General features: G+C 52.0%; 1 protein-coding gene across 2 annotated transcripts; it reads right to left on the reverse strand.

The window, feature by feature from the left end:
• Nucleotides 1-406: 406 nt before the first annotated feature.
• CAPN1 (calpain 1) lies at nt 407-27,349 on the reverse strand. Of its 2 annotated transcripts, none has more exons than XM_044919285.1 (22): nt 27,265-27,349; nt 25,794-26,061; nt 25,560-25,629; nt 25,157-25,275; nt 23,563-23,696; nt 23,306-23,474; nt 22,363-22,446; nt 21,932-22,017; nt 21,536-21,610; nt 21,240-21,400; nt 7,000-7,178; nt 6,252-6,263; nt 5,363-5,574; nt 5,226-5,265; nt 4,616-4,681; nt 4,469-4,526; nt 3,631-3,695; nt 2,965-3,033; nt 2,651-2,729; nt 1,958-2,074; nt 1,560-1,618; nt 407-1,183 (listed from the first exon to the last, which is right to left on the reverse strand). In XM_044919285.1, exons 2-22 carry the CDS (start codon nt 26,058-26,060, stop codon nt 1,157-1,159), a joined length of 2,148 nt encoding a protein of 715 aa, XP_044775220.1. In that variant the 5' UTR covers nt 26,061; nt 27,265-27,349; the 3' UTR covers nt 407-1,156. The 2 variants fall into 2 exon arrangements, with proteins under 2 accessions (XP_044775220.1, XP_021541213.1); XM_021685538.1 differs by lacking the exon at nt 27,265-27,349 and adding an exon at nt 26,727-26,824.
• Between the last annotated feature and the right edge of the window lie 243 nt (nt 27,350-27,592).

The following is a 27,592-nucleotide window of genomic DNA, read 5'->3' on the forward strand; positions in this document are numbered from 1 at the left end:
TAAGCTGCAGGTGTCTAGGTGAAGGAGGCTCTTGTGTTCTGGGAGCTTCCTGGGGGGTCAGGTTTGTGCTCAGTAGGAGTTCGTGTTTCAGCCTGCGCCTCCCCGGGTCAGAGTGTACATGGAGGGCAGGGGTCAGGCCTCTGGGGCTGTGAGGGGGGCATATAGGACCAGCGGGGTCAATGGGTCCTCAGCAGTATGATCTTGTCCCTGCAGCTGGGGCCCCATCCTCCCCAACTTCCTAGATACCCAGGACTCCAGCAGGGGTGAGTCCCCAGGGCCTCAGGGAAGGAGCCAGAGGGCAGGGCAGGGGTGGTGTGAGGCCCCGGGCTGTCCCTGCAGGTCAAGGCTTGCTGATGCCTTCCTGAGCAGCAGCTTTGGGCAGAAATACACTCCAGAGACAGGTGTAGGGCCTTTTCCTTTATTGTTGGGGGTTTCTCGGCATGGAAACGTGAGACCCCACCCCCACCCCACACCCAGGTGCCTCTGGCACCCCTGTTACTGGTACACCAGTCCCTGAAGAGTCCCCTTTAAAATCACCAATATAAAAAAGGAGGGAGCGAGGGAGGGAGCACCTGACTACTCCTCAGTCCAGGCGACTCCTGGTTGGCAGGTGGGGCAGGGCTGGGGGTGGGGGCGGTGGGCAGGCCATGGAGGCGAGGGGCACTGGTTTCTGCACAGGAAGGAACGGGCCTTCCCAGCCTCAGGAGGAGGCCTCCGCTGGGAGGGGCCCTGCACATCTGGATTGCAGACTGTGCAGAGTTAGTGGTTATGTTCTACAGTCCGCAGGTGGGGCCAGGTGGCTAGGCTAGGTGGGTGGTCTCTGGAGCAAGGGGAAAGGACACATGGGGAGATGCCAGGAGGCCTGGGGCTGTCAGCTCCCCCAGGAGCCCCATCCTGAGGCAGGAACAGCGAAAGCTGCTCGTTTGACGAGGGGAGGGGCGGGGGAGTCCATCCAAGCCCAGGGCTGGCGAAGGCAGGGAAGGCCACACAGCTCTCCGCAGAGCAGATGAACTGTGGCAGCTGGGAGGTGAGGGGACAGGAGGACGAGGCCGCCTCCTGGTCCGAGGAAGGCACTTGCAGCTGGTGTGGCACGGCGGGAAGGCATGGCTGGGCGGATGAGGGAGAGGAACACAGCGGGGGGCCCTGAGCCCCTGCCTCATGCAAACATGGTCAGCTGTAACCACTGCAGAAGGGGGCAGAGAGACGGGTCAGCCGGGGACAGCAGAAGCGTGAAGTCCAGCCTCCCAGCCCAGAAGCCACCGTTGCTTCACCCACTGAGGGCAGGTGGGAGGGAACCCTCTGGGGGAGGAGGGCACCTTCTTACCTCCTATAACCCTGGGAGACCAGGGTGCTGGCTCCCACAGAGACCTCCGGGGGAGCCTGGCCCTCCCTTCCTGCTCCCTTCCCAGGACCCAGACGACCCCACCCCATCCTTCCAGGACTCAGGAGGCCTGGCCTTTGGGGCTGGGTCTGAGGCCACAGGCTCCCGCCACAGGCAGGTGAGAAAGCTCCATCACCCCTAAACACCCTCCCCTGCCACAGCCAAGGCAAGTTCCCACCTTAAACAGGTCAAAGGTCACGACGCCATCCAGATCTGTGTCCAGAGTTTTGAAAAACCCTACATTCCAAAGAAGATGTTTTGGCACTGAGAATTCAGTGGGACACTCAAGCAGGGCCAGGACCCACCTTGCCCCCTGCCCTTCCCCCCCCATCTCCACAGCACCCCAAGCCCTCACCTGTCGCTGCCGGGGAAACAGCTCTTTCTGCTGCCTGAGCCCACCCCTGCTGCCAGGTCCCCACTCCCCCAGACTCCTGGCACTCAGCCTTCAGGGTCCCAAGTGCAGAGACCTTCGCCGTTCTGGCACACGCCATGACACGTGTGTCCTATGTCCCCCTGTCGTTCCCCTCCAGCTGACGGGAGACAGAACTAGCGGCAGGAGCCAGATGGGACACTCACGGAACATGGTCTCCAGCCGCACCAGGCAGCACACAAAGTTGTCGAAGTCCACGGCGAGGTCTGGCTCGGAGTAGCGGGTGATAATGAGCTCATACAGCTTCTTGTTGAGCTTGAAGCCTGGCCCAGGAGAGTGGGTTAGGGCCAGGGAGGCGTGGTCTGGCCCGACGGGCCAGGGAGGGGGACTGGGGGGTATGCAGGGTGAGCCCTGCAGCTCCGAGGCCTGAAGACCTCCTGAGTAGGGCCCAGTGCTGGGAGGGGCTGGGCAAGCAGGGTCCGATGGCCCCAGGGAATCAGCTGGCTGGGGAGGGCCCAGGGGCCCAGTTTTATTTGTGCGGAAAGCCCTGGTCTCATCCTGACATGCACCTCTCTCACTGGAGGCTCTGAATCCCAGCTCCACCTGTGTCTGGCTGTGTGGCCGCAGGCTACTGGCTTTCCCTCTCTGAGCCCTACTTTCCTCTGTGTACAGCGGAGATAGTAAGAGACCCTTTCCCAGTTAGGCTGCAGCGAGGACAAGAGGAAATGCTGATAAAGCACTTAGTTCAGTCATCACGGGAAGAGTCAGAAGATGGCTGTTACTGCCATACCCCATCACCGTCACCACCCCAAGGACAAGGGCAGGGTGGTGGCCTGGCACCCTGGGTCGTTGGCAGGAAATCAGCCTGGGGCCATCAGCCTCCGGCCCTCCGGCCTTACCTGCAGACTCGATGGCCATCCGCATCTCGTAGGCACTCATGCTGCCTGACTTGTCCAAGTCAAACTTCCGGAAGATGGACTGGAGTGGGGAGCAGAGGGTGAGGGCCAGGCCGAGGGGGGGCACCCAGCCCTTCCGATCCCCCCCACCCCCCAGGTGGGGGCTTGCTGAGGGTGCAGGGGAAAGACCTGAAAGTTGGGCCAGGAGCTGGGATCTGGAGAGGCGGACCCAGGGCGGAGGGACCATACAGCCGGCCCCTCCTGGGACTGCAACTGCAGCAGAGGGAGGGCGCCGACAGGGACCACAGACCACCTACCAGGTAATTCCGGATGCGGTTCCACAGGATGTTGAACTCCACCAGGCCCAGCTTCCCGTTGCCGTCCCGCTGGGGCGCTACTGTTAAGAAGCTTAAACCAGGAATGCTGTGGCGGCTCAGCTGGTTAAGCGTCTGCTTTCAGCTCGGGTCAGGATCCCAGAGTCCCGGGATCGAGTCCCGCATCCGGCTCCCTGCTCGGCGGGGAGTCTGCTTTTCCCTCTGACCCTCACCCCGCTTGTGCTCGCTCGCTCTCTCTCGCTCTCTCAAATAAATAAATAAAATCTTAAAAATAAATAAAAAATAAAAAAAGAACCTTAAACCAGGCACAGGGTGAGGAGCAACCAGGCAGAAACGGAGACTGACCTCAAGATGAGAGAAAAGGGGAAGGGGCAGGAGCCTGCACAGCCAGGTGGGTTGGGCTTGGAGGGGTGCAAAAAGCACCAGCCTTAAGGTCACTCAAGGACCTAGGCCCTGCTCTAACTCCCACAACACAGAGCCCGTGCCTCAGTTTCCCCCTCCCAATCAATGGGAAGTTGCCCAGGAAAAGAACTGTCCATCCACACTAGACAGAGTTTTGTCCCTTTCTCTGCACTGCTCCCGGGAGAGGTCACGGGGCGTCCTTCCCTCACCACGTCCCCCCCCAAACCAAACACAAGCAAAGGATACATCCATGAGGTTCACCATGCTGCGGCACGACTCTAGGCTGAAGCCCTTGGTGCGCAGGTCCTTGTCTGCAAGAAAATCAGTTCTGACCCCCCAACCAGCGAGCTTCCGGGGCCTGCCCTGTGCTGGGGGCCCAGGCACCAGGGAAGCATGATTCCCGGCGTATGGTGTGTAAAGTCTAGCACAGTGGGTGTGTCAGATCATTTTTACTGTGAGCACAGTTTAAAGTAGTTAAGCAATCAAGCCGGTGTCCCAGCAACAGTGTCCCTGCCATGGAACCACCATGAATGAAAGGAAGTCAGTGCCAAACAGAAGTGGGACAAATGCAGTAGTAACGTGAGGCCAAGGCTGCCACGGAAGGGCTGGGGTTTGCCGCAGGCCCCAAAGGGGGGCAAGAGGAGAGGGCTCTGGGCTGAGGGGAGCAGCGTGGAAGGAGGTCAGAGGTGGGGGCAAAGGGAAGGTCGGGGGGTGGCTGCTCTTGGCTGTGCACACTGGGGAGTGAAGCCAGCCACGTTCTGCTCGAAGCCACTCGGCCCGGCCCTGGGATGTATCTTCTGGAGGAAGGGGGGGCCTGCTCCTTCGTATTACGGTGCTTGCCTGCAGCTCAGCTTCTAACCACATCAGGTCCCAGAACTTGGGCATAGAGAACAGGGACCGGCAAGATGATGGAAGCAGTCTGAGAGGAAAGTGGGGGTGAGCAGGGCTCAGCAGGGGGTGAGTAGGGCTTCACCCACCCATGAAGACCAAGGGCTTGGGTTTGGCTCAATGTGGGACCAGAAGCCTAGATTCTGGGGTTTGGAGGAAGTGAGGACACAGGGTGGAGAGCTGCTGGGACGCTCACGTTTGCTGATGATCCTGTTGAGGATGGTCTGCAGCTCCTTGACACTGATCTCCAGGTCCTGGGGGGAAGAGGGAGGATGGCACCCGCCCTGGGGAAAGGCTGTCCCCTGGTGCCCCAGAGCCCCTCGCTCCAGCACACCCAGCCTACCTCCCCTGCCAGCTGCCTGAAGAGAGCCTTGAAGTTCTCGTCAATCTCCTCTTCTGAGAGCACTTGCTGGATGGAGAGAAGGGGGAGAGCAGGTCAGGGGTGCTCCAGCCGGGCCCCTGATGAGCAGCAGCTGGGGCGAGGCTGGGACCACTCATCACCATGCGCCTGCCTGAGCCTCACTCTTCTCACCTGGAAAGTGGGAATCTAGACCCCACTCTCCTCCTGCCCAGGGCTCTGTGGCCTGAGGAGGGTGCAGTTCAGCTCCATGATGGGGGTGAGCCTTGGGCAAGTTCCTTAACCTCCCTGAACGTGAGTTTCTCGCTGGAGGGGGAGATGGTGACGGCACCCTGACAGGGTTGTTGTGGAGGAAACGGGGTGACCAAGTAAAGAGCTCAGCACAGACCCGGCAGAGACAAGACCTCAAGGACCTTGCACCATTATCATCTCAAAGTCCTTTGCAAACTGTCAAGTGCTGGGCAGATGAGGGATTAGGATTCCTTGTGTGGCTCCTCCCAGGAGCCAGGACACCCAGGTCCCCATGATACACCCAGGGTGAGGCAGAGGAGGAAGGCACGGCGGGTGGGGGGTGGGGGAGGGGCAGGGCACGCACCTCATCAGGGAGATTGGCTTGGATCTGGTCGTCCAGCTCCCTGCAGACGTGGGGAGAGAGGGGGGCCAGTCAGGGCGGGGTGCAGGGGGACCCGTGGCAGGTGGGGAGCAGGCACTGGCGAGGGGCCTTCTACTCACTGGGTCCCGGCGCTCTTCTCTGAGAAGAAGCGCAGCACGAAGTCCCCCTCCTTGTTGGGCTCGAAGGTGGAGGGCACCACCACGTACTCCCCGGGCGGCAGGCGGAAGCGGGTGCTGACCTCGCGCAGGTTGATGAACTGCTCCGAGCGTGCCCGCGACGAGTTAGCCAGGAAGAAGTCCCGCTTCAGGTGCACTGCCGGCTGGCCCACCAGCTGGTGGGAGGCAAGGGGGGAGCGGGGGCTGCAGCTGGCCGCTCGCCCCCCCCCCCCCCGCCCCTGACAAATCGTTCTGTCTCAGTTTCCTCGGGTCAAGTGAAGGCGACAACCCAGCCTTCCGCACGGGGCGGAGGTGAGGGGCCACTCTGGAGGTGGATGGAGATACTAGGGCACCACTGAAATAACATTCCCATGATTATTCCCCAAGTCACACAGTGCAGGGTACTTTCCACGGGGCCCCTCCTTTAAAGCTCACGACAGCCCTGTGAGATGGCGCTTTCGTGCCCTAAATTTAACAGACACCGACACGGAGGCTTAGGCAGCTTGCTCGAGGGTGCGGAACATTCAGCCAGCCCCAGGCAGCCCCAGCCAGCGTTACTCAGTGGAAACAGCAAGACGGGAGGAGCCTCAGGTGTGCATCTGAGGGGAGGAGAACTCTGAGGGCCAGGGTTCAAATCCAGCTCCCTCACTTATTGCTCGCCCTGGTCTCCAGGACAGCAGTGTTTGCCCCCTGCCCCGGGTGGGGGGAGGAGGACAGTTAGCGAGCAATAAAATGAGGTGACTTCTTAACTCTCTACGTGCGGGCTTGCTGCCATCTTGCTCCCCTCTGGGCACCGTCGGGCCCTCTGTGTTCAGGGGTATGTAAATCCAGGTGAGGCTGCTGTCACACCTACCTCCGGAGGGACCTGCCAGAGAGATGGAGGAGTTAGAGATGTGTGCTTGGCCCAGAAGAGGGGGGGTGCAGCATGTGCTGGGCAGAGGCCCTGAGCTCTTAAGAATGATGGGATGAAGAGACCAGGAGGGAGGGCTCGGGGCCACTGGTGACCCAGACCTGTCTTCACACCAGAGAGGGACCTCAGGACCTCAAGACAGGGGGCCCAGGCAGGGTCCTCTTCATCCTCAGAACACCCTGGGCCTTGGCTCTGAATCAGAGCACCCAGGACAGCCCCCAGGGTGGCCACCTGCAATGTCCCAAAGTCCAGAGACATCAGAGGTCTACACCAGTCTGCAGCCAGGAGCTCTGGGCCTGGGCCAAGACTGTGGCCATTCTTTGCCCCCACCAGGAAGGTCCAGAAGTTTCTGTCTTGAACATAGGGAGTGAAGCAGGGCCCTCCTAGGCCAGCCTCTGCTTACATACTTCTAAGACAGGGAGCTCACTACTCCTCCAGGACAGCGCACTTGCCTACTTCTTTCTGAAGCTGAGCCCAAGTCTGTCCCCTAGAAGCTACCTCCCAGTTGTCAACTAAGCCAGATCCCTCTACCAAAGAATGGCCTCAGCAGGTGCCTCCAAGGGACACTGTCCTTGCCTGCCTCGGGGCTACGGAGGCAGTGTCCTCCGGCGCCCCCTGCTGGGGATCGCCTACAGTGCACCGGGAGGCCGGCTTTCCCCGCCGGTTCTGAGATCCCCGGCTCGCGGCTCACCTCGTAGACCGCGAAGCCAATGGTCTCCATGTCGCGGCCAAAGCGGCGCTCGCGGCGGCGGTGCTTCTGCATGAGGGCTAGCACGAAGCTGCAGCCTGACTCACGAGCCCCGTAGTCGTCGTCCGCATCATCTGTCTCCTCCAGCCGGATCTTGAACTGGGGATTGACCCAGAAGGTGGCTGTAGCGACGGGTGGTCGGCAGGAATCAGAGGAGGAACGGCGCAGAGCGGCCCCTCCCCCCTCTCCAGGCTTCCCCTCCCCCATGTGTCTGTTCATTCATCCATCCAACAAATATTGCTAAGTGTCCACCGTGTGCCACGTGACAGCCGTGCACTGGGGACACACACGGTCCCTACCCTCATGAGCTCACATTCCAGGAGGGGAGGCAAAGTAGGCGCAAGTCAGTGTAATTAACAGAACAGTTACCAAAAAAAAGCAAGCTGGAGCTGGTCAGGGTGGGCATCTTTGAGGAGGTGACATTTAAGAGAGATGGGAAGGAGAAGCCCTGGGAAGACCCTGGGCAGCAGGAGAGAACCAAGAGCCCCACACATGAGGGGACAGCCAGGGTCTGATGCAGCATCTGGCTCCAGCGAGCACTGGGGATCCAGAAAGGGGAAAAAGGGTGGGAGCAGGGTGGGTGGTAAGGAGTGTGGTTTTAATTGAAGTGCAAAAGGACCTACCCACCCCCCCCAACAGGCTTGCAGTAGGAGGGGCATGAATGGATTCAGATTTGCTAAGGTAGCTAAAACTGCTGTGTGGACAATGACTTAGGAAAGAAAAAGAGAAAGCAGGGTCTGATGGGAGGCCTCAGAGCTGCCAAGGGTGACAAAGACATTTCTGGGAGGTTGGTGATTCAGCTGCTCACAACCCCCTCAAACAACCAGGTGCTGGATACAATACGCGAAACTGCTTTTTAGAGAAACGAATAAGCCACAGCATTCCCGCCCTCCCCCCACACAAGGTGACACTAACCAAAATGACAGATACTCTCAAGTGCTCGCCAGGATGTGGAGAAATCAGAACCTCAGATACTACTGGTAGGAAAGTAAAATGGGGCAGCCACTTTGGAAAATAGCCTGGCAGTTCCTCAAATGGTTAAACACTGAATTATCATATGACCCTGCAGTTCCACTCCTAGGTATATACCCAAGATAAGCAAAAACATATGGCCACACAAAAACTTGTATGTGAATATTCTTAGTAGCGTTATTTATAATATCCAAATGGTAGAAATAACCCAATTGTCCATCAACCGAGGGATAGATAAAAAAAAAAATGTGGTGTAACCAAACAATGGAATATTATTCGGCAACAAAAAGGAATGGAATTCTGCTAGGTTCTCTAACATGGATAAGTATATGACCAGGCAAATCCACAGAGACAGATAGTAGGTTGGCAGTTATGTGGGAATGAGGAGGAAGACAGGCTCAGGAGTGACAGCCACAGGGTGTGTGGTTTCTTTTGGGGGTAATAAGAATGTTCTAAAATTGATGTGGTGAGAGATGCACAATATATGAAAAGCCACAGTGAATTTTGTACTTTAAGTAGGTGAATTGTACTGTATGTGAATTACATCTCAATAAAACCCTTTTTAAAAAATGGACACTTAGGTGGGGGGCCTGGGTGGCTCAGTCCGTTGACTTCAGTTTGGGTCATGGTCTCAGGGTCCTGGGATCAAGCCCTGCATGGGGCTCCCCACTCAGCGGGGAGTCTGCTTGTCCTTCTCCCCCCGTTCATGCTTTCTCTCTCAAATAAATAAATAAAATCTTAAAAAAAAAAAAAAAAAAAGACACTAGGAGCCTGCAAGGTAAATAATGCCAAAGGACTTCTATTGATTCCTGGAGACCCTGAGCCCTGGGTACTGGGATGGGAGATAAAATCTAATAGGAGATCCTTGTGATAAAACTGGGACCCCTATGAGGAATGCCAACAGCGTTAAGTGTGAAAGAAAAATAAACCCCATTGGGAAGAGGGGAAAAAAAAATCTTTGGGAGAACTTATAGCCACAAGCCTCCAAGTGAGCTTGCAGTTTCTCTCTCTCTCTCTTTTTTTAATTTATTTGTCAGAGAGAGAGAGAGAGAGCACAAGCAGGGGGAGTGGCAGGCAGAGAGAGAAGCAGGCTCCCCGCTGAACAAGGGCCCCGATGCAGGGCTCGATCACAGAACCCTGGGATCATGACCTGAGCTGAGGGCAGCTGCCTAACCGATTGAGCCACCCAGGCACCCCAAGCTTACAATTTCAACTCATGCTGCTTGTAAGGTCAAGGAAACCTTAAGGAGAGAATTTATTTTTGAAAGAGTCCTGGGTTGGCAGCATCCCAGGTGACTGACAGAAACACTGGAGGAACCTAACTTCACCCAAGGACTCAAAGAACTCCCACCGATGAATTTGTAGGCCAAACGGGTCAAAAATCTCACAAGGTAAGAACGCATGAGGAGTGAAAACTAGCAGCCAGAGTGGACAAAAACCAACCCACCGAGTCTTCAAATATTGAAATAATCACAGAATATAAAAGACTAGTCTTATTCTATTTAAAGAAATAAATGAAAAGCTTGAATACATGAGGAAGAATGAACAGATTTGAAAAAGAGCCATTAGAACTTCTAGACATAAATTTTTAACAAAATTAAGTACTTGTTAGAAGGATTAACCAACAGATTTGATGCAGCAAAAAAGACCATTAGTGAATTGAGAATGGATCTGAAGGAACTATCCAGAATGCAACCCAGGGAAATGAGATAGAAAACTGAAGCGATGTTAAGAGACACAGACAAATGAGTGAGGAGTTCCAGCTTACATTATATTGGAATTCTAAAAGGAGAAAATGAAGAGTATAAGGAGGAGCTGCTATTCTAGACAATCATGACTAAAAATTTTCTAGAATTGTCTAAATACATCAATTTCCAGACAGAGAAAGCCCAATGAATCCACAGTGGAATGAAAAGAAATCCACACCTCAATACATCACGGTGAAATGACAGAATATCAAACATAAACAATCTTAAAACAGAAAAGACAGGGTGCCTGGGTGGCTCAGTCGGTTAAGCGTCTGCCTTCAGCTCAGGTCATGATCCCGGGGTCCCGGGATCGAGTCCCGCATCAGGCTCCTGAGCCTGCTTCTCTCTCTGCCTCTACCACTCTGTGTCTCTCATGAATAAATAAATAAAATCTTTAGAAAACAAAAACAAACAGAAAAGACAAAGCATCGCAGGAGGCATGGGAGACAGAGTCCTGACTCACAGAGCAACAACACATTCAGAATAAAGAGTAACTTTCAATGAAAGAGTAACCCCTTCAATGGGCTGAAAGTAATGCAGTCTAGAATTTTCTGTCCAGAGAATTGTCAAGAATGAGCACACTATAGAGGCATTTTACAGAGATAGTGTGAAAGTTTATAGAAGGAGAGGGAGAAGGAGGAGGAGGTGAAGGAGAAGAAGAAATTTAAAAGCATGTGTTTCAGGGAGATGGAAAATGATCTCAGATGAAAGCTGTGAAAATGGTGAGCAAAAATACCATTATGTGGATAATCCAGTGAATCTGGGCTACATCAGATAGTGATAATGATGATGATATTTAATTGACAGCAGGAAGGAAAGTGTTTAGCATTACAATACTAACTAAAAACAGCATAGTAAACAAAGGGGGGGTTTATCCAAGTTAAGTAGTCTAAGGTCTTTGCATTGATCAACTAATTTAAGAATGTATTAATTAGGGCGCCTGGGTGGCTCAGATGGTTAAGCATCTGCCTTCAGCTCAGGTCATGATCTCAGGGTCCTGGGATCGAGTCCCGCATCGGGCTTCCTGCTCCTTGGGAGCCTGCTTCTCCCTCTGCCTCTCTCTCTCTCTCTCTGTCTCTCATGAATAAATAAATAAAATCTTTAAAAAAAAAAAAAAAGAATGTATTAATTAAAGCACTTATATCTTCCAAGCTCACAGATTGAAAAGCTAGTAGAGAAAAAGGTTAAAGAACTCAATGCAAAATAAGGCATAATAGGAGGAACAAGCGGAAAATGTGCAGTAAGTCTGCTGAGATAAATACAAAGTTATTAGTAATCACTGCAAATGTAAATGGATTAAACTTTCTAATCAAAGGGCAAAATTTTTCAAATGGATTAAAAAGCCAGCTATAGTCTGTTTACAAGAGATAACCAAAACACTGAGTTATAGAAAGATTAGACATCAAAGAGTATAACAAGGGGCCCCTGGGTGGCTCAGTTGGTAAGCATCTGCCTTTGGCTCAGGTCATGATCTCAGGGTCCTGGGACCAAGTCCCGCATCGGGCTCCCTGCTCAGCAAAGTCTGCTTTCCCTCTCCCTTTGCCCCTCCCCCTGCTCGTGTGTGCTCTCTCTCTCTCAAATAAATAAATAAAATCTTTAAAAAAAAAAAAAAGAGTATAACAAAACATACCACTAAATTACTAACCAAAAGAAAACTGGAGTTGCTATAGTGACATCGACTGAAATAGACTTAAAAGTAAAAGAATTATTACCATAGAAGGTAGCCATTAAATAACAACGAAAGTAACAAAACAGGTTAATTCACTAGCAACTTATAACAATTCTAAGCTTGATGCACCTAATATCATAATGCAAAATATGCAAAGAAATATAATTGATAGATATAAAGGGAGAAACTGGCAAAACCATCAGGAGGGTGTGTGATTTTATCCTCCCTCTTCCAGTAACTGACAGATTAAGCAGACGAAATATTAAGTTTGATATGGTGGACAATTTTAAAACATTCCCCCTAACATTCAGAATTGTGTAATGGTCAAGAGAACAGACTGCAGGGCTGCAAACCTGGATTCAAATCCCAGCTCCGTCACTTATTAGATTAGTGACTCACCTTCCTTAACTGTAAAACAGGTATAATAATAGTACCTACCTCATAATACCTACCTACCCTATCTAAATATTTAAAATATTTAGAGGAGTGCTTGGCATATAATACAAAATTGAGAAGTGTTAACCAGTCTTTGCCAGAATGCGGGAACACTGAGGAAAATTCACCACATGCTGGGCTGTAGAACCAGCTTCTGTTTATTTCAAAGCTATGATCTCATATAGATTGTGTTTTCTGACTACAAGGAAATTAAGTTAGAAATCAACAATAAAACAATAATTAGCAGGTTATAACTGGGAGGTTTGGTTATAGACTCAATCTCTTTAATTGTTACAGGTATATTCAGATTTTCTATTTTTCTTTTTTTTTTTTTAAAGATTTTATTTATTTATTTGAGAGAGAGAGAATGAGAGACAGAGAGCATGAGACGGAGGAGGGTCAGAGGGAGAAGCAGACTCCCTGCCGAGCACGGAGCCCGATGCGGGACTCGATCCCGGGACTCCAGGATCATGACCTGAGCCGAAGGCAGTCGCTTAACCAACTGAGCCACGCAGGCGCCCTGGATTTTCTATTTTTCTTAAGTCAATGTTGGTAGCTTGTTTCTTTCTAGGAATTTGTCCATTTCATCTAGGTTAGCTGATTTGTTGGCACACAACTATTCACAGTATTTCCTTATAATCCATTTGTTTCTGTTGGGTTGGTAGTGATGTTCTCTCGTTAAGTCCTGATTTTAGTAATCTGAGTCTTCTTTTTTCTTGTTTAGTTTGGCTAAAGATTTGCCAGTTTTGCTGAGCTTTTCAAAGGACTGACTGTTGGTCTCATTGATTTTTCTCTATTGTTTCTCTATTCCCTATTTCATTTCTTTGGCCTTTCATCTTTATTATTTCCTTTCTTCTGCTTGCTTTGGGTTTAATTTGCACTTTTACTACATTCTTAAAGTAGAAGATCAGGTTATTGATCTCAGATCTTTCTTTTCTAATATAGGCACAAGTGTTTTAATCACTATTCTACATGATTTCTCATTTACATTATCATTTCTTTTTGATAAATTAACTCATTCTACGTGACACTACCTTGATACCAAAGCCAGATAAAGACATCACCAAAAAATCACAGGACATCACTTACAAATATCAAAGTAAAAATCCTCAACAAAATACCAGCAAATCAAATTCAACAGTATTTTAAAAGGATTAGACCCCATGAAATAGGATTTATCTCAAGAATGAAGGATAGTTCAACATAAGAAAATCAATGTTAATACACTACACATTAATAGAACAAAGGGGAAAAACTTACATGATCATCTTAATTGATGCAGAAAAGGCATTTCATGAAGTCCAACACACATTCATGATAAAAACATTCAGAACACTAAGAATAGGGACACCTGAATGGTTCAGTCATTAAGCATCTGCCTTTGGCTCAGGTCATGATCCTGGGGTCCTGGGATCGAGCCCCGCTTCAGGCTCCTTGCTTAGCAGGAAATCTGCTTCCCCCTCTCCCATTCCCCCTGCTGTGTTCCCTCTCTTGCTGTTCCTCTGTCAAATAAATAAAATCTTTAAAAAAAAAAACAACTAAGAATAAAATGGAATGTCCTCAATATGACAAAGAGTGTTTATGGGAAAAGCCAGTTAATATCATACTCAGTAGCAGAGACTGAAGCTTTCACCCTAAGATCAGGAACAAGATACCTGCTTACACCACTGCTATATAACCATGGTATGGGAAGTTCCAGCTAGAGCAATTAGTCAAGGGGAAAAAAAAGTATTCAAATTGGAAAGGAAGAAGAAAACTATATTTGCAAATAACATGATCCTGTATATAGAGAAACATGAAGAATCCACAAAAAAGTTACTAGAACTAATATCAAAGTCAGCAAAGCTACAGGTTATAAGCTCAAGACACAAAAATCAGTTGTGTTTCCATACACCAGCAATGAACAATTGAAAAGGGAAATTAGGAAAACAATTCCTTTACAATAGTACCCAAAAGAATAAAATATCTACGTATAAATTTAACAAAGGAGTTGAAAGACTTGAACACTGAAAATGGCAAAACATTGCTGAAAAAAATTAAAAACATGAAAAAATAAAAAGATACCCCAAGTTCATGGATCAGAAAACTTAATATTATTAAAATGTCAACACTACCAGAAGTGATCTGCAGATTCAATGCGATCTTTATCAAAATTCCAACATCCTTTTTCAAAGAGGTGGAAAAGCATTATCCTCAGACTCATATGGAATTATAAGGGGCCCAGAAATCAAAATGATTATGAAAAAACGTAGAAGTTATAAGACTCGCACTTCCGGATTTCAAAACTTACTACAAAGCTACAGTAATTACAACAGTGTACAGGCATAAGAACAGATATATAGGGGCGCGTGGGCAGCTCAGTCGGTTAAGCATCCAACTCTTGATTTCAGCTCAGGTCATGACCTCAAGGTTGTGAGATCGAGCCCTGCACTGGGCTCTGCACTCAGCATGGAATCTGCTCAGGATCCTCTCTCCCTCTCCCCCTCCATTGCATTCTCTAAATGAATGAATGAATGAATAAGTAAATAAATAAAATCTTAAAAAAAAAAAAGGGATATATAAACTAAAAGAACTGGGTCCAAAAATAAACCCATACATATCGATGGCCAATTGATTTTTGACATGGGTGCCAAGACAATTCAATGGGGGAAAGAATAGTTTTTTTCAACAGATCATGCTGAAACAACTGATTTCCACACACAAAAGAATTAAGTTGGGCACCTATCTCATACCATATATGGTGTTATGGTGATCAATGATCTTTTATATTACTATTGTGCTTGTTTGGGGGCACCACAAATTGCACCCACGTAAGACAGCAAACTTAGATAAATGCTGTGTGTTCTGTTCCACCCACTGGCTGTTCCCCCATCTTTCTCCCTCTTCTGGGGACTCCCTATTCCTGGAGACACAACAATATTGAAATGAAACCAATGAATAATCCTACAATGGCCTCTGAGTGTTCAAATGAAAGAGTCCCATGTCTCTCACTTTAAATCAAAAGCTAGAAATGATTAAGCTTAATGAGGAAGGCGTGTCAAAAGCCAAGAGGGGCAGAAGGCTAGGCCTCCTGCATCAAACAGCCAAGTTGTGAATGCAAAAGAAAAGTTCTTTAAGATAACTAAAAGTATTATTCCAGGGGTGCCTGGCTGTCCCTCCCCCTTGCTTGTGCACTTTCTCTCTCTCAAATAAATAAATAAAATCTTAAAAAACAATAAAACAAAAGCGCTATTCCAGTGAACAGACACGATAAGAAAGTGAGATAGCCTTATCGCTGATAAGGAGAAGTTTTAGTGGTCTGGACAGATCAAACCAGTCCCAACATTCCCTAAGCGAAGACCTAATCCAGAGCAAGGTCCTAATTCTGTCCAATTCCATGAAGACTGAATGAGGTGAGGAAGCTGCAGAAGAAAAGTTTGAAAGTAGCAGAGGTTGGTTCATAAAGTTTAAGGAAAGAAGCCGACTCCATACCATGAAGGTGCCAGGGGAAGCAGGAAGTGCTCATGTAGAAGATGCAGCAAGTTCCCAGAAGATCGAGCTGAGATCATTAATGCAGGCGACTACACTAAACAACAGAGTTTCAATGTAGACAAAGCAGCCTTCTATTGGAAGAAGATGCCACCCAGGACTTTCATAGCTAGAGAGGAAAAGTCAATGCCTGGTCTCAAGGCTTCAAAGGGTAGGCTGACTCTCTCATTAGGGGCTAATACAGTTAGTAACTTTAAGTTGAAGGCAGTGCTCGTTTACTATTCCAGAAATCCTAGGGCTCTTTGGAATTATGCCAAACCTACTCTGCCTGTGCTCTCTAAATTTTTAAATTTTTTTACATAATCTCTACATTCAACCTGGGGCTCAAACTCATGATGCCAAGGGAGATCAAGAGTCGCATGCTCCTCCCACTTAACCAGCCAGGTGCCCCTCCCTGTGCTCTTTAAATGGAATAACAAAGCCTGTGTGACAGCACATCTGTTCACAACATGGTTTACTGAACATTTTAAGACCCCTGTTGAGACCTACTGCTCAGAGGATTCCTTTCAAATTATGCCTGTTCTTTGACAATGCACCTGGTCACCCAAGAACTCTGATGGAGACATACAATGAGATTAATGTTGTTTTCACGCCTGCTAACCTAACACCCATTCTGCAGGCGCTGGATCAAGGAGTAATTTCAACTTTCACGTCTTACTACTTAAGAAATACATTTTTGTAAGGAAGACAGTGATTCCTCTGATGGAGCTTGGCAAAGTTAATTGAAAACCTTCTAGAGGGGCGCCTGGGTGGCTCAGTCAGTTAAGCGTCTGCCTTCGGCACCAGTCGTGATCCCGAGGTCCTGGGATCGAGCCCCAAGTCGGGCTCCATGTTCAGCAGGGAGTCTGCTTCTCCCCCTGCCCCTCCCCCCAATTTGTGCTCTCTCTCTCTCTCAAATAAATAAAATTTTTTAAGAAAAGAAAAAGAAAAGAAAACCTAGAAAGGATTCGCCATTCTAGATGCCATTAAGAACACTTGTGATTTAGGGGTACCTGGGTGGCTCAGTCGGTTAGGCGTCTGCCTTTGGCTCAGGCCATGAACCCAGCATGATGGGATCGAGCCCCACATTGGGCTCCGTGCTCAGCAGGGAGCCTGCTTCTCCCTCTGCCTGCCTGTCTGCCTACTTGTGATCTCTCTCTCTCTCTCTGTCAAATAAATAAATAAAATCTTAAAAAAAAAAAAAAAGAACACTTGTGATTTAGGGGAAGAGGTCAAAATACCAACATGAACAGGAGTTTGGAAAAAGTGGATTGCAACCCTCATGGATGACTTTGAGGGGTCCTAGACTTCCGTGGGGGAAGCGGCTGCAGATGTGGCAGAAACAGCAAGAGAATTGAATTTGAAGAGGGGCCTACAGATGACACTGAATTGCTGCAATCTCATGCTAAAACTTTAATGGATGAGGAGCTGCTTCTTACGGCTTCACAAAGAAAAGTGATTTCTTGAGAGGGAATCTACTCCTGGTGAAGATGCTGTGAAGACTGTTGGAATGACAACAGGGGATTTAAAATACTACATAAACTGGGCACCTGGGTGGCTCAGTTGTTAAGCGTCTACCTTCGGCTCAGGTCATGATCCCAGAGTCCTGGGATCGAGCCCCACATGGGGCTCCCTGCTCCGTGGGAGGCCTGCTTCTCCCTCTCCCACTCCCCCTGCTTGTGTTCCCTCTCTCACTATGTCTCTGTCAAATAAATAAATAAAATCTTTAAAAAAAAAAAAAGATTACAACTTGCTGAAAGCTGAAATGGCAGTATTTTTAGCGATAAAGTATCTTTAAATTAAGGTATGTACATTTTTTAGACATAATGCTACTGCACACTTACTAAAATACAATATCATGTGAACGTAAGTTTATATGCACCAGGAAACCAAAATATTCATCTGACTTGCTTTATTGCGGGATTTGCTTTACTGTGGCAGTCTGGAAATGAGCCCGCAGTATCTACCTCTGAGGTATACCTCTACAAAAATTAACTCAAAACAGTTCAACGACCTAAATATAAGAGCTAATGCTATAACACGCTCAGAAGAAAACACAAGGGTAAATCTTCATGGTCTTGGATTTGACAATGGATTCTTAGATATGACACCAAAAGCATGAGCAATAAAAGAAAAAAAATGAAAAATTGGGCATCATCACAATTAAAAACTTCCATGCTTCAAAGGACACTATCAAGAAAATGAAGACAACCCACAGAATGGGAGAAGTTATATGCAAATCATTAATCTCATAAAATCATATCCAGAATGTATAAAGAACACTTATGACCCAACAATTAAAAGACAACCCAATCTAAAAATGGGCAAACTTGGGGCGCCTGAGTGGCTCCAGTCGGTTAAGCATCTGCCTTTGGCTCAGGTCATGATCCCAGGGGCCTGAGATCCAGCCTCATGTTGGGCTCCCTGCTCAGCGGGGAACCCGCTTCTCCCTCTCCCTCTGCTGCTCCCCCTGCTTTTGCGCGCTCTCTTTCTCTCTGTCAAATAAATAAATAGAATCTTTAAATAAATAAAAATGGTCAAACTTACTTGCATAGAAACTCTGAAAAATATATGTAAGTGGCCAATGAATACATGAAAAGACACTTTTATCAACCTCATTCGTCATTAGGGAAATGCAAATTGTCAATGAGATGCCATTTTATACCCACCAGGACAGCTATAATAAAAAACCTGGGCAACAACAAGTGTTGACAAGCATGTGGAGAAATTGGAACTCAGACACCACTGGCGGGAATGTACCACGGATGGGTGCTGGCACCTTGAAAAACAGGTTAAACATGGAATTACCATGCAACCCAACAATTTCACTCCTACTAACAGACCCAAGAGAACATCTGCTCACACAAATACAGGTATATGAATGTTCATAGCAGTATTACTCGTAATAGCCAAAACCCAGAAACAATCTAAATGTCCATCAACGGATGAATGAATAAGCCAAATGTGGTATTATCCACACCATGGAGTATTATTCAGCCGTAAAAATGAAATCAAGTACCGATACATGTTACAACATGGACAGACTTTGAAAATGTTACAATAAGGGAAAGAAGTGATGCACCAAAGGCCACGTATTGTATGATCCCGTTTATACTAATGCCCAGAAGAGGGAAATCTATACAGACAAAATGTAGATTAGTGGTTGCCAGGGGCTTAAGGGGAGAGAGGGGGAGAGGGAGTGACTCCTTACAGATATGAGGTTTCTTTGGGGACTAGTGAAAAGGCTCTGGCATTAGATGGTGGTAGTGACCACCCAACATTACAGGTATACTAAAAACCACTAACTGTACACATTATAGTATGTGAATCACATCACAAGTCTTCAAAACATTATGTATCAAAATTGTGTCACTGAAAGATGAACCTGAAGGGAAAATTATCACCTTAGGTATTTACATAGAAAAACCAGCCCAGGGGTGTCTGGGTGGCTCAGTTGGTGAAGCATCTCCTTCAGCTCAGGTCAGGATCTCAGGGTCCTGGGATTGAGCCCCGCATCGGGCTCCCTGCTCAGTGGGGAGCCTGCTTCTCCCTCTCCTCCCAGCTTGTGCTCTCTCTAGCCATCTCTGTCATTATCTCTGTCACTATCTCTGTCTCTCTCAAAGAAATAAAATCCTTAAAAAATATTAATTGTAGTTTAAAAAGTTTGCTGGAGGGTGCCTGGGTGGCTCCATCAGTTAAGTGTCTGATTCTTGCTATCAGCTCAGGTTATGATCTCAGGGTCATGAGATCGAGCCCTATGTCTGGCTCCATGCTGTGCGTGGAGCCTGCTTAAGATTCTCTCTCCTCCTCTGCCCCTTTTCCCCAACTCTACTCCCTCACCCCATGCTCTCTCTCAAAAAAAAAAGTTTGCTGGATACAAAATAAATTTAAAAGGTCACCTGCATGTTACTGTATCAGCAATTATTATTTGGGAGATACAATGTTAAAAGAGATACCATTTATAATACCAACAAATGATACAGTATCTAGTAATTAATCTCAAAGATGTGTAAGTTCTTTAGGTGAAAATTATAAAATTTTCTTGAAAGACACTAAGAAGACCAAAATAAATAGATATACCACATTCTTAGACAAGAAAACTCAAAACTATAAAGACGTCAGTTCTCCACAAATCGATCTATAGTTTCAGGACAATTCCAAATTAAAATCTCAAAATGATTCTTTGTAGGACTTAGTAGCTGATTCTAAAATTCATACAAGAAAACAAAGGGCAAGAATAGCTAAGAGACTCTTGAAGGCGTTCACCCTGCCCCCAAAGCAGACCTTCTTATAAATCTCTAGCAATGAAATTGATGTGCTATCAGCAGAGGGAAAGACCAAGGGATGGAATGGTGAGCCCAGAAGGAGACCCACACATATATGGGAACTACAGGACAGAGCTGTCACCACAGGGCAGTGAGGAGAGGACAGATTTCTCAATAAATGATGCAGGAAACAGTTGTTATCTCTTTGAGCAAAACCTGAAACTGGATCCCCATGAGGAGGAAGAATGCTTCAAAACAGGGCTGTGAGCCATGCTGGGAACACGGATGACGTAGGACGTGAGAACAGAGCAGTGGGGGAGTCTGGCAAAGCCAAAGATGTGGGTGGCCTTCAAAAGAAGAGGACCAGTCACATGGTGAGGATGGAAGCTGGACCACAGTGGGTTAAAAAAACTGAACTGGAAGCAGGAAAAGAAACAGGGAGTGTGGTAAGCTAAAACATTTTGCTTTGAAGGGGAGCAGAGCAATGGGTGGGGAAGTGGGGTCACGAGAGAGTTACTCTAAGACGGGATTCTCCACAATGACACAGGACCCAGAGGTGATCGATGATGGAGCCAACGGCTTTCAGACACGTGGGAGAATGGGAGCCAGAGCAGGGGCAGGGCTGGTCCCTGTGAGCGCGGACAGTTCTGTCATTGTCACAGTTGAGAAAGCAGTGACGACGGGCACAGGCCGAGACAGGTGGGGTGAATACAAGAGGTGCCCTGCGTGAAGACAGCTACCTCTCAAGGAAGGGCAAGGCCGGGTCGACAGGTGGGAGTAAGCACGGAGGCAGGTTTGAGGGAGTGGGAACGTTCCTAATGGTTCCTAATCAGCAGGGGAAATGCTGGGGACCACGCAAGGTGGTCCTCTGAGGGGTACGGCTGTGAATTTGGAGGGCAAATGCTGCCCCCGTTGTGTGATTTTCTCTCCAGCCCCACTCAGTGGTCCTGGAGCTGATGGAGAGGGTTCAGTTGGGATTCTGCGGGTGCCGGGGGTGGGGGTGGGGAAGAGGGAGCCAGGAGCCAGAATGTCTGCAGGAACAAGATTACAATGCTGACTCGAACTAATGAGAAGAGAAGACATAATGAGAGATGAAGGATAGAGCAACAGCGGGTTTAACAGGCCAGACGGTTAGACAAGGCTGAGGGCTGCAGAATGAGGGAGGCCAAAGCGTCAAGGCAGAGGTCAGGCTGCAATGTCTGGTCCGGCTCCGCTGGGCCTTCGGGGGGGGTGCCTGAACTAAGGCGGAAGAAAAGGTCGCCGCCGGTGAGGATGCGGAGGAATCGAGAGCCCAGGCTGTGGCCCAAGTCACCCGCATGGATTCAGAAGCTCAGGGAAAGGTGACAGAGGCCCAGGCAGAAAGACAGTGAGCCAGGAGGGAAGGTTCCAGAATGAGGAGTAAAGACTAGTCAATCAACCTTTTACTCCTCAAAGCAAATTCCAGAGGTCAATACAACCATGCTAGTTCACAAATGAGAAAAATTGAGGCTCAGGGAGGAGACGCACAGGGGGCGAAGCCAAGAGCCAGGAGGCAGCCAGGCCCAGAAGCCACCCCTGGGCGCCCTGCGGGCCGCGAGGTCAGGTCACCTGGGTAGTTCCGGCAGCCGCCTGCGGTGCTCCCCCGCCGCCAGGTGCCCTCATAGAGTGTGGTGTTCCATTTGCGGACTGACCGGCTCTTGAGCGCGTCAGGCGTCAGGTTGCAGATCTCCAGGCGGGTGAACTCACGCATGAAGTCTCGGAAGGACATCCTGGGGCCCCGGAACAGAGGTGAGCCACAGTCCCCAGCCAGGGCACAGAGGGAAGGGGCATGTACAGGGTTCTTGGGGATCGGGAGCTGGGGCACAAGCTCCGAGAGGGGCTAGATGGGGGAGGAGGCTGCTCACCAGAACTCTCCATCCTCCATCTTGACCTGGAGCTGCTCCCGATCGTAAGGGTCCACGTTGTTCCACTCCGAGGAGCTGGAGAGGGGGGGGTTGGAGAAGGGCGCTGCCAGACGCTGGCAGAAACTGACCAGCCAGCCTCAGTCCCTGGAGCCTGTTCTCCCTGAGCCCAGGTCAGAAGGCCTCCGCGGGGTCAAGCCCGAGGTCCCAGTTCCAGGGGCTGTCATACGAGGGCCAGCTCCGAGGATGCCCGGACTGAGCTGTATCAGGACAGTCCCCCAGACCCAGTAACGTAGAGATGGGCCCACCCCGCTCAGTCCTGAGCAGAGCCCCGGCAGAGATGCCAGAGCACTGACCAGCCTCCCCCAGCCTCCCCAGCCAGCGTCTGCTGCCCCTCACCCGTCACTCCAGGCTCCCGTCCACTCCACCTCGCCCCAGGGATTCCGCATCCGGATCAGGCTCACCCTCTGGCCCTGGTAGTTCACCTGTTCCCCAGAGCTCTCATGAGTGCCTGCTTCTGGCACGCACTTCAAACATCCCTTCCTGCCCCTCCCCCCTCAGGGGCCCTGCTCAGCACCCAGCACCGCACCAGGGGAAATACAGCCCTTTCTCTAGGAATTTACCACAGAGGGAGGCAGCTATGCACACAAACTACAGAAAATCAGAGTAAGATAGACATCTCAGGATTAGTGGCCGCAAGACACAAGTAAGATGCCCGAAGAGGTCAAAGAGCCAGCCCCTCCCATGGCTCTGGTCACAGGCCAGACAGGCAAAGGCAAGCAAGGAGGCAGGAACCACCCTCCAGGGAAGGCCCCCATGTGGGCTGGTACCTGCTTGGCTCCTGTCACAGAGTAGGCGTGGCCCTTCACCAGCTTCCTGAAGGTGACGGCCTCCATGTCCAGAACGCTGGAGATCTGCACAGAGACGCACGTGCCATGGTGAGGGGCCAGGTTCCAGGGACCATGGGCATCCCCATCCCCAGTCAGGAGGTGAGCCCCATCATAGGTCCCAGACATTCCCATGCATATACGACAGCTATTGGGAGTGGGAGGCAGGGACCCTGATTCCGCCTAACGTCCCCACACACACTGCCCCTAGAAGGGGGGGGTCGTTCCACCAATGCCGCCACTGGCAGGGGGCCTGGGCAGCCCACTGACACTGCTTTGGCCAGAGCTGGCCAGACCCCATGCAAACACACAAGTGCACACACGGACAGTGGTACATAGGTCCCCCAGAGCCCCAGGGCCCTCGCGTGGAGGGACGCAGTGAAGTGGAAAAGGGGGTGAGGACAGGCTGGAGTCAGCTAGGACTGGGGAAGAAGGTGGAGGGTGGGGATGGGGTTAGAGCTGAGGATGCAGTGATGGAGGGGGAGGAGCCTGAGATCAAGGGTAAGTGGTGAGAACAGAAGAGCAGCAAAGTGGCGGGGGGAGGGGGCGGTGAAGGAGGCTGGGCCAGCAGGAGCTGAGGCTAGGGAAGAGCTGAAGTTGGAGGCTGGGGAGCTCGAGAGCGGATGGGCAGAGCATCTGATGACAGGACCGGGCAGCAGAAGGGCGGGAAAACAAGCTGAGGTCTGAAGTCTGGGGGACAGGAATGACACCATCCATGAAGGAGGCAGATGGGACTGAAGTGACGGATGAGGCTGGGTGAGAATCCAGAGATGGGGTGAGATGATGGGTCTGGAGCCAAGCCTGGGGCCAGGATGAGGCCAAGCTGGGCTGGAAAAGATAACAGGTTACGGGTGGGGGCGGAAAGGTCAAGGCCGGGTGCACTCACGTCAATGGAGCAGCCCAGGAGGGACCCCCGTTCCAGGGCCTTGAGGATGATTTGGTAGAGGTCGCTGGGTGGCTTGCGCAGCTCATACCACTCGGTGACCCCGCCTGTGAAGTCCTCGAAGCCCTCTGAAGTGCTGCCCCCAGAGAGGGCCTCGTAACTGCCATTCACCCTGCAGGCAGCCCCAGGTCAGCACTCTGGCAGCAAGCCAAGACCCCAGGCCCCAGGGTCGCCTGCAGTGGCCCGTGGCCCCGACTCACTTGGCATAGGCCTTCTCGAGCAGGGCACTCCAGAACTCATTGCCTTGGGCAGAGTGCACAAACACCAGCTTTCCGTCCTTCATGGGCAGCAGGTCATCCACGACCACGTCCACCCATTCCCCAAACTGCCAGAGCTGGAGGGGACGAGAGCACAGTGAGCACCTGCTGTGGGATCTGCCCGGCCCGAGCTCAAGCCTCAGCTCTGCCATTTGCTGAATGACTGATCACAGACCTCTAGATCTAGGAGCCTGAGCGAGGTCTCCTCTCGGAGCCTCAGTTTCCCTAGCCATAAAAGGGAACAGCAGGACCTTCCTCAAGGGAAAACTAACCATGATCACAAAGATAAAGCTTTTAGGACAGCATTATTGGTATTTCTAGAATAGACCAAGGTGCTTCCTCAAGTAGGCTGAGGTTGGAAAGCCCTGGGGGCTTGGCTCTCGTGAACCAGACCCCTACCCCTCCCCTCCGCATTCTAGTTCATTCTAGGTCGGGATGTGTGTCTTGAGGGGGGATGTGGGGGGATACATTTGTAAATAAAGTCTGGATCCAAAATGTGGCATCTAGACCACAGGGTGGGTGTGGTTCTCACACGCATGGGTTTGCTTCACAGATGGCGAGCGAAACAGGTTTCCTAGGGCCAGAGGCGTCAGGGGCCTGGGCCAGAACTGACCAAGTGCAATCGAGGTGGAAAGGAGGGCAGAACGTCGGGGCAAGGGGAGGAGGTGGGCCCAAGTAGTGAGGGGGGCGGGGGACATGTGGAATGGGCCAATCAAGAGGCCGGGGGGAGCGGATTAGAGGAGTGAGGGAAGGGGGCAGGGGAAGGGGCAGCAAGGCCACGCCCCTGCAAACCGGTGCGGACAGGTGCGCACTTGGCACGGCCGGTCCGCTCGGCCCCGCCCACCGGCCCAGGGCAGGATGGAATGGGGAAAGGGACTCCCTGAGCAGGCGGCAGGAGAGAGCACCCAGGAGTCCCCGGGGCAGGGCTGGGGCCACTAGGGCCAGAGGGTCTCACCCAGGGTTGCTGGGGGTGTGTCTCTCCCAACATCAACTCACTGAGAATTCCTTAGTGTGACTTGAGAAATGGGCCCTTGCGTGCAAAAAGGGAATAGCAGGTTTAAAAAGTTTTAATCCTTTCTTTTCTGCAGGTCGCCAAAGTGCTAGAGGAGCTGGGGGTGCGTGGGTGGGGAGACTTGCGCCATGGGTGGGGATGGCCACGGGTGCTGCTCTGTTTTCCCCAGTGGAACACTATTTATTTTTCAGACGGGAAACTGAGACCCCGTGGAGGAAAAGGACTTGTCCCACAGGAAATAATAGAGATCTTTCTATTCCTCCAAGCACTTTTTCCCTGATCTGCACAACCACACAGGAAAACTGCCAGCCAAAATACCTGCCTGCCCAGCCGTTTCACACATGACAGATCTGAGATGGCATCAAGAGGTCAAATTCTTTCTAGAGGAAGGACTGATCCCTGCAGGGTGTGGACTTAAGCCACCCTAACTTCAGACTGCTGTAGGTCACTGGTCCTCACCTCCTCCAGTGCCTGCTACCCCTTTTCCCCCATGCCCTGGTCCTAGGTGGATTCGGGGCTCCTCACCTGGAAATGGAAGATGCCGGCATAGCCATTCTGGAAGCTTTGGCCGTGTGGAACCACTCGATGCAGAAGCGTGTCATTGAGGGTGAGGGAGGCAATGGCGGCCAGGAGCCAACAGTCCCCTGGGATGGGAGGGACCCACATCAGGACTGCTCTGCAAATCTGCTCCCAGGGATGCGCAAGTGCCCATGCCGGGGAGAACCTGGGATTCCCTGGGCACCATGTCCCTCAGCTTAGAGAAAAGACCTAGGAATCTAGGCAAACCAGCCCAGCACTGATAGCTAGAGCCTGCCTGAGCTTGCAGGAGGGAGGGAGGGGTTAGGGCAGAGCGGGAAAGAACAGGCCTGGGGAACTACTCTGGAAAAAACACACAGAAACCCCCCCCCCCACTACCACAAGGGCCTACCCAGTGCTCCCTGGCAGATGTCTGTGCGGGTAGCTCCATCCACAATGAACTGGGGGTTTGAGAGCAGCTCCTGCAAGAGACCCAGAGTCCTGTCTCTGGGCCAGCCCTTCTAGAAACTGGAAGCCAGCCACCCCAGACCCCACTCCCCACCAGCGACCTCGAGTCCTGTTCCCACTCCTCACCCAGGATAGGGGTAAACGGACTCCCACCCCTGGGGAGAGGGGTCCCTCTCACCGTGGGACGCTTCCACTTGATGCCATAGGTTTTGGAGGAGTTGGGGCCCAGGTCCTTATAGCCTAGGCTCTGGGGCACCGGGGGGAAAGCCTCATCACGGAAGAGGGCCCCACTCTGCAGGCAATGAGCCCGCAGCTGCTCATAGTCCTGGCCCATGTACTTGATGGCGTTTTCATGGCGGCCAAGGCCCAGCTCCTTGGCCCGCTGCTTCTGCACCTGAGCAGACACTCCCGTGCAGTACACTGGGATGATGATCTCCTCAGCCATCCTGCAGGACAGACCAGCCGCTCAGAACCCAGGCCTTCCCAGGGCTGGAACTGGGGCTCCTGCCTGCCGCTCAGCACCCTTCCTTTCCAAACCTGGGGTTTCCCCACCTCACTGCTCCCCTCACAGAACTCGAGACTCTCCGCCACCTCCCTATACCCCCAGAAACCAGGAGGGGGGCTGCTCTGCCCCTAGGTGTGCTGGCCACCACCTCCCCACCCCTACACAATGCTCTCCCTTCCCACACTCCCATTGTCCTGGGCCTGCAGTCCTGTGCTTAGCCGACCAGGCAGGTGGGGCAGGGCAGAGCCTAGAGACGACACAGTAACCCCGTCCCCAAACAGCCGAGCTCCTAGGCACCGGCCCCCCTTTCCCCGGCTTGGAGGCCGAGAACTCCAGGCAGCCAGGGTCCCCCCCCCCAGACCCGTGACACGGGCTGAGTGATCCAGGGCTGCCGGGCCTCAGTCCCTTCCCCTCCGGCCTTCCCCCAGCCCAGCCCAGCCCCAGGAGACTGGTGAGCGCAGGCTGGGCCGGCTGCCTGGGCTGCGCGGCTTGCCGAGCCCCCGCCCCTGTCCGGGCACTCAGAAGGCTCGGGGCAGGGGCAGCCCCTCAGCCCGAGAGCAGTGGCCAGGGCTCGGCGAATCCTGGCCCGGCCACCCAGCTCCTTACCTGGGGGGAGCAGTGTTCGGGGGATCGCTGCAGTCCAGGCGGCTGCCTTCCCGGGTGGCGGCTCAGGGCAGGGCCCAACCAGGAAGAGCGCTCCTCCCCGCCCTCCTCCCGCGGCCCCTCCGCCCTCCTCTCCTCCTCCCTCCTCCTCCTGCTCCGGCTCCTACCCCGCTTCCTCTCCGCTCTCCCTTATCTCGGCGGCACCTTCTCCCACTATCTCTCTCACGGTGTCTCCCCGCCCCTCCCTCCGGGGCCAACTCAGCGAGAGGACAAATTGGTGAAAGGCAGAGTGGTGGCCCGGGAGGGGCCGCTGCGGCCCAGACGGAAGGGCACCGCGGGGGCGGGGGCGGGGAGCGCGGGGGAGGGCCGGGCCGGGGGTATTTTTAACCCGGGACAGCTGCTCCCGGTGCCGGGCCCGGCGGCCCCACCCCACGCGGTGCCCCCGGAGGGCATTCCCGGCCGCTCGGCCCGCCTCGCCTCCCGCCGCCCCCCCCCCCCCCACCCCGCCCCTGCGCGTCCCCCAGCGCGGGGCCGAGATTACCTCAGGCTGCGGCAGCCGCTCGGAGGAGGGGCCGGGCTGGCGGCGGGCGCACCCCTGTCGGACACCCGGGCACACAGCAGCCGGGGCCCCGCCGCAGCCCCGCTCCGCGCCGCCGCCCGCCCCCGCCCCGCGGCTCGGGGCGCCTCCTCCCCGCCTTAGCGGCTCCGCGCGCCCCCCCCCCGCCCCCAGGCCCCGGCTCGCTGCGTGACCTTGGGCGAGTCCCTGCCCCTCCCGGCCTCGGTTTCCCGGGTGTGTGCGCCGAGAATGGGACGGAGACGAGCGACGGCGGGAACCCATCTTTCTCTTGCGCTCTGGGGTTTCTTGAACC

Source organism: Neomonachus schauinslandi, chromosome 11 (genome assembly GCF_002201575.2).
Source record: "Neomonachus schauinslandi chromosome 11, ASM220157v2, whole genome shotgun sequence".
Taxonomy (NCBI): domain Eukaryota; kingdom Metazoa; phylum Chordata; class Mammalia; order Carnivora; family Phocidae; genus Neomonachus; species Neomonachus schauinslandi.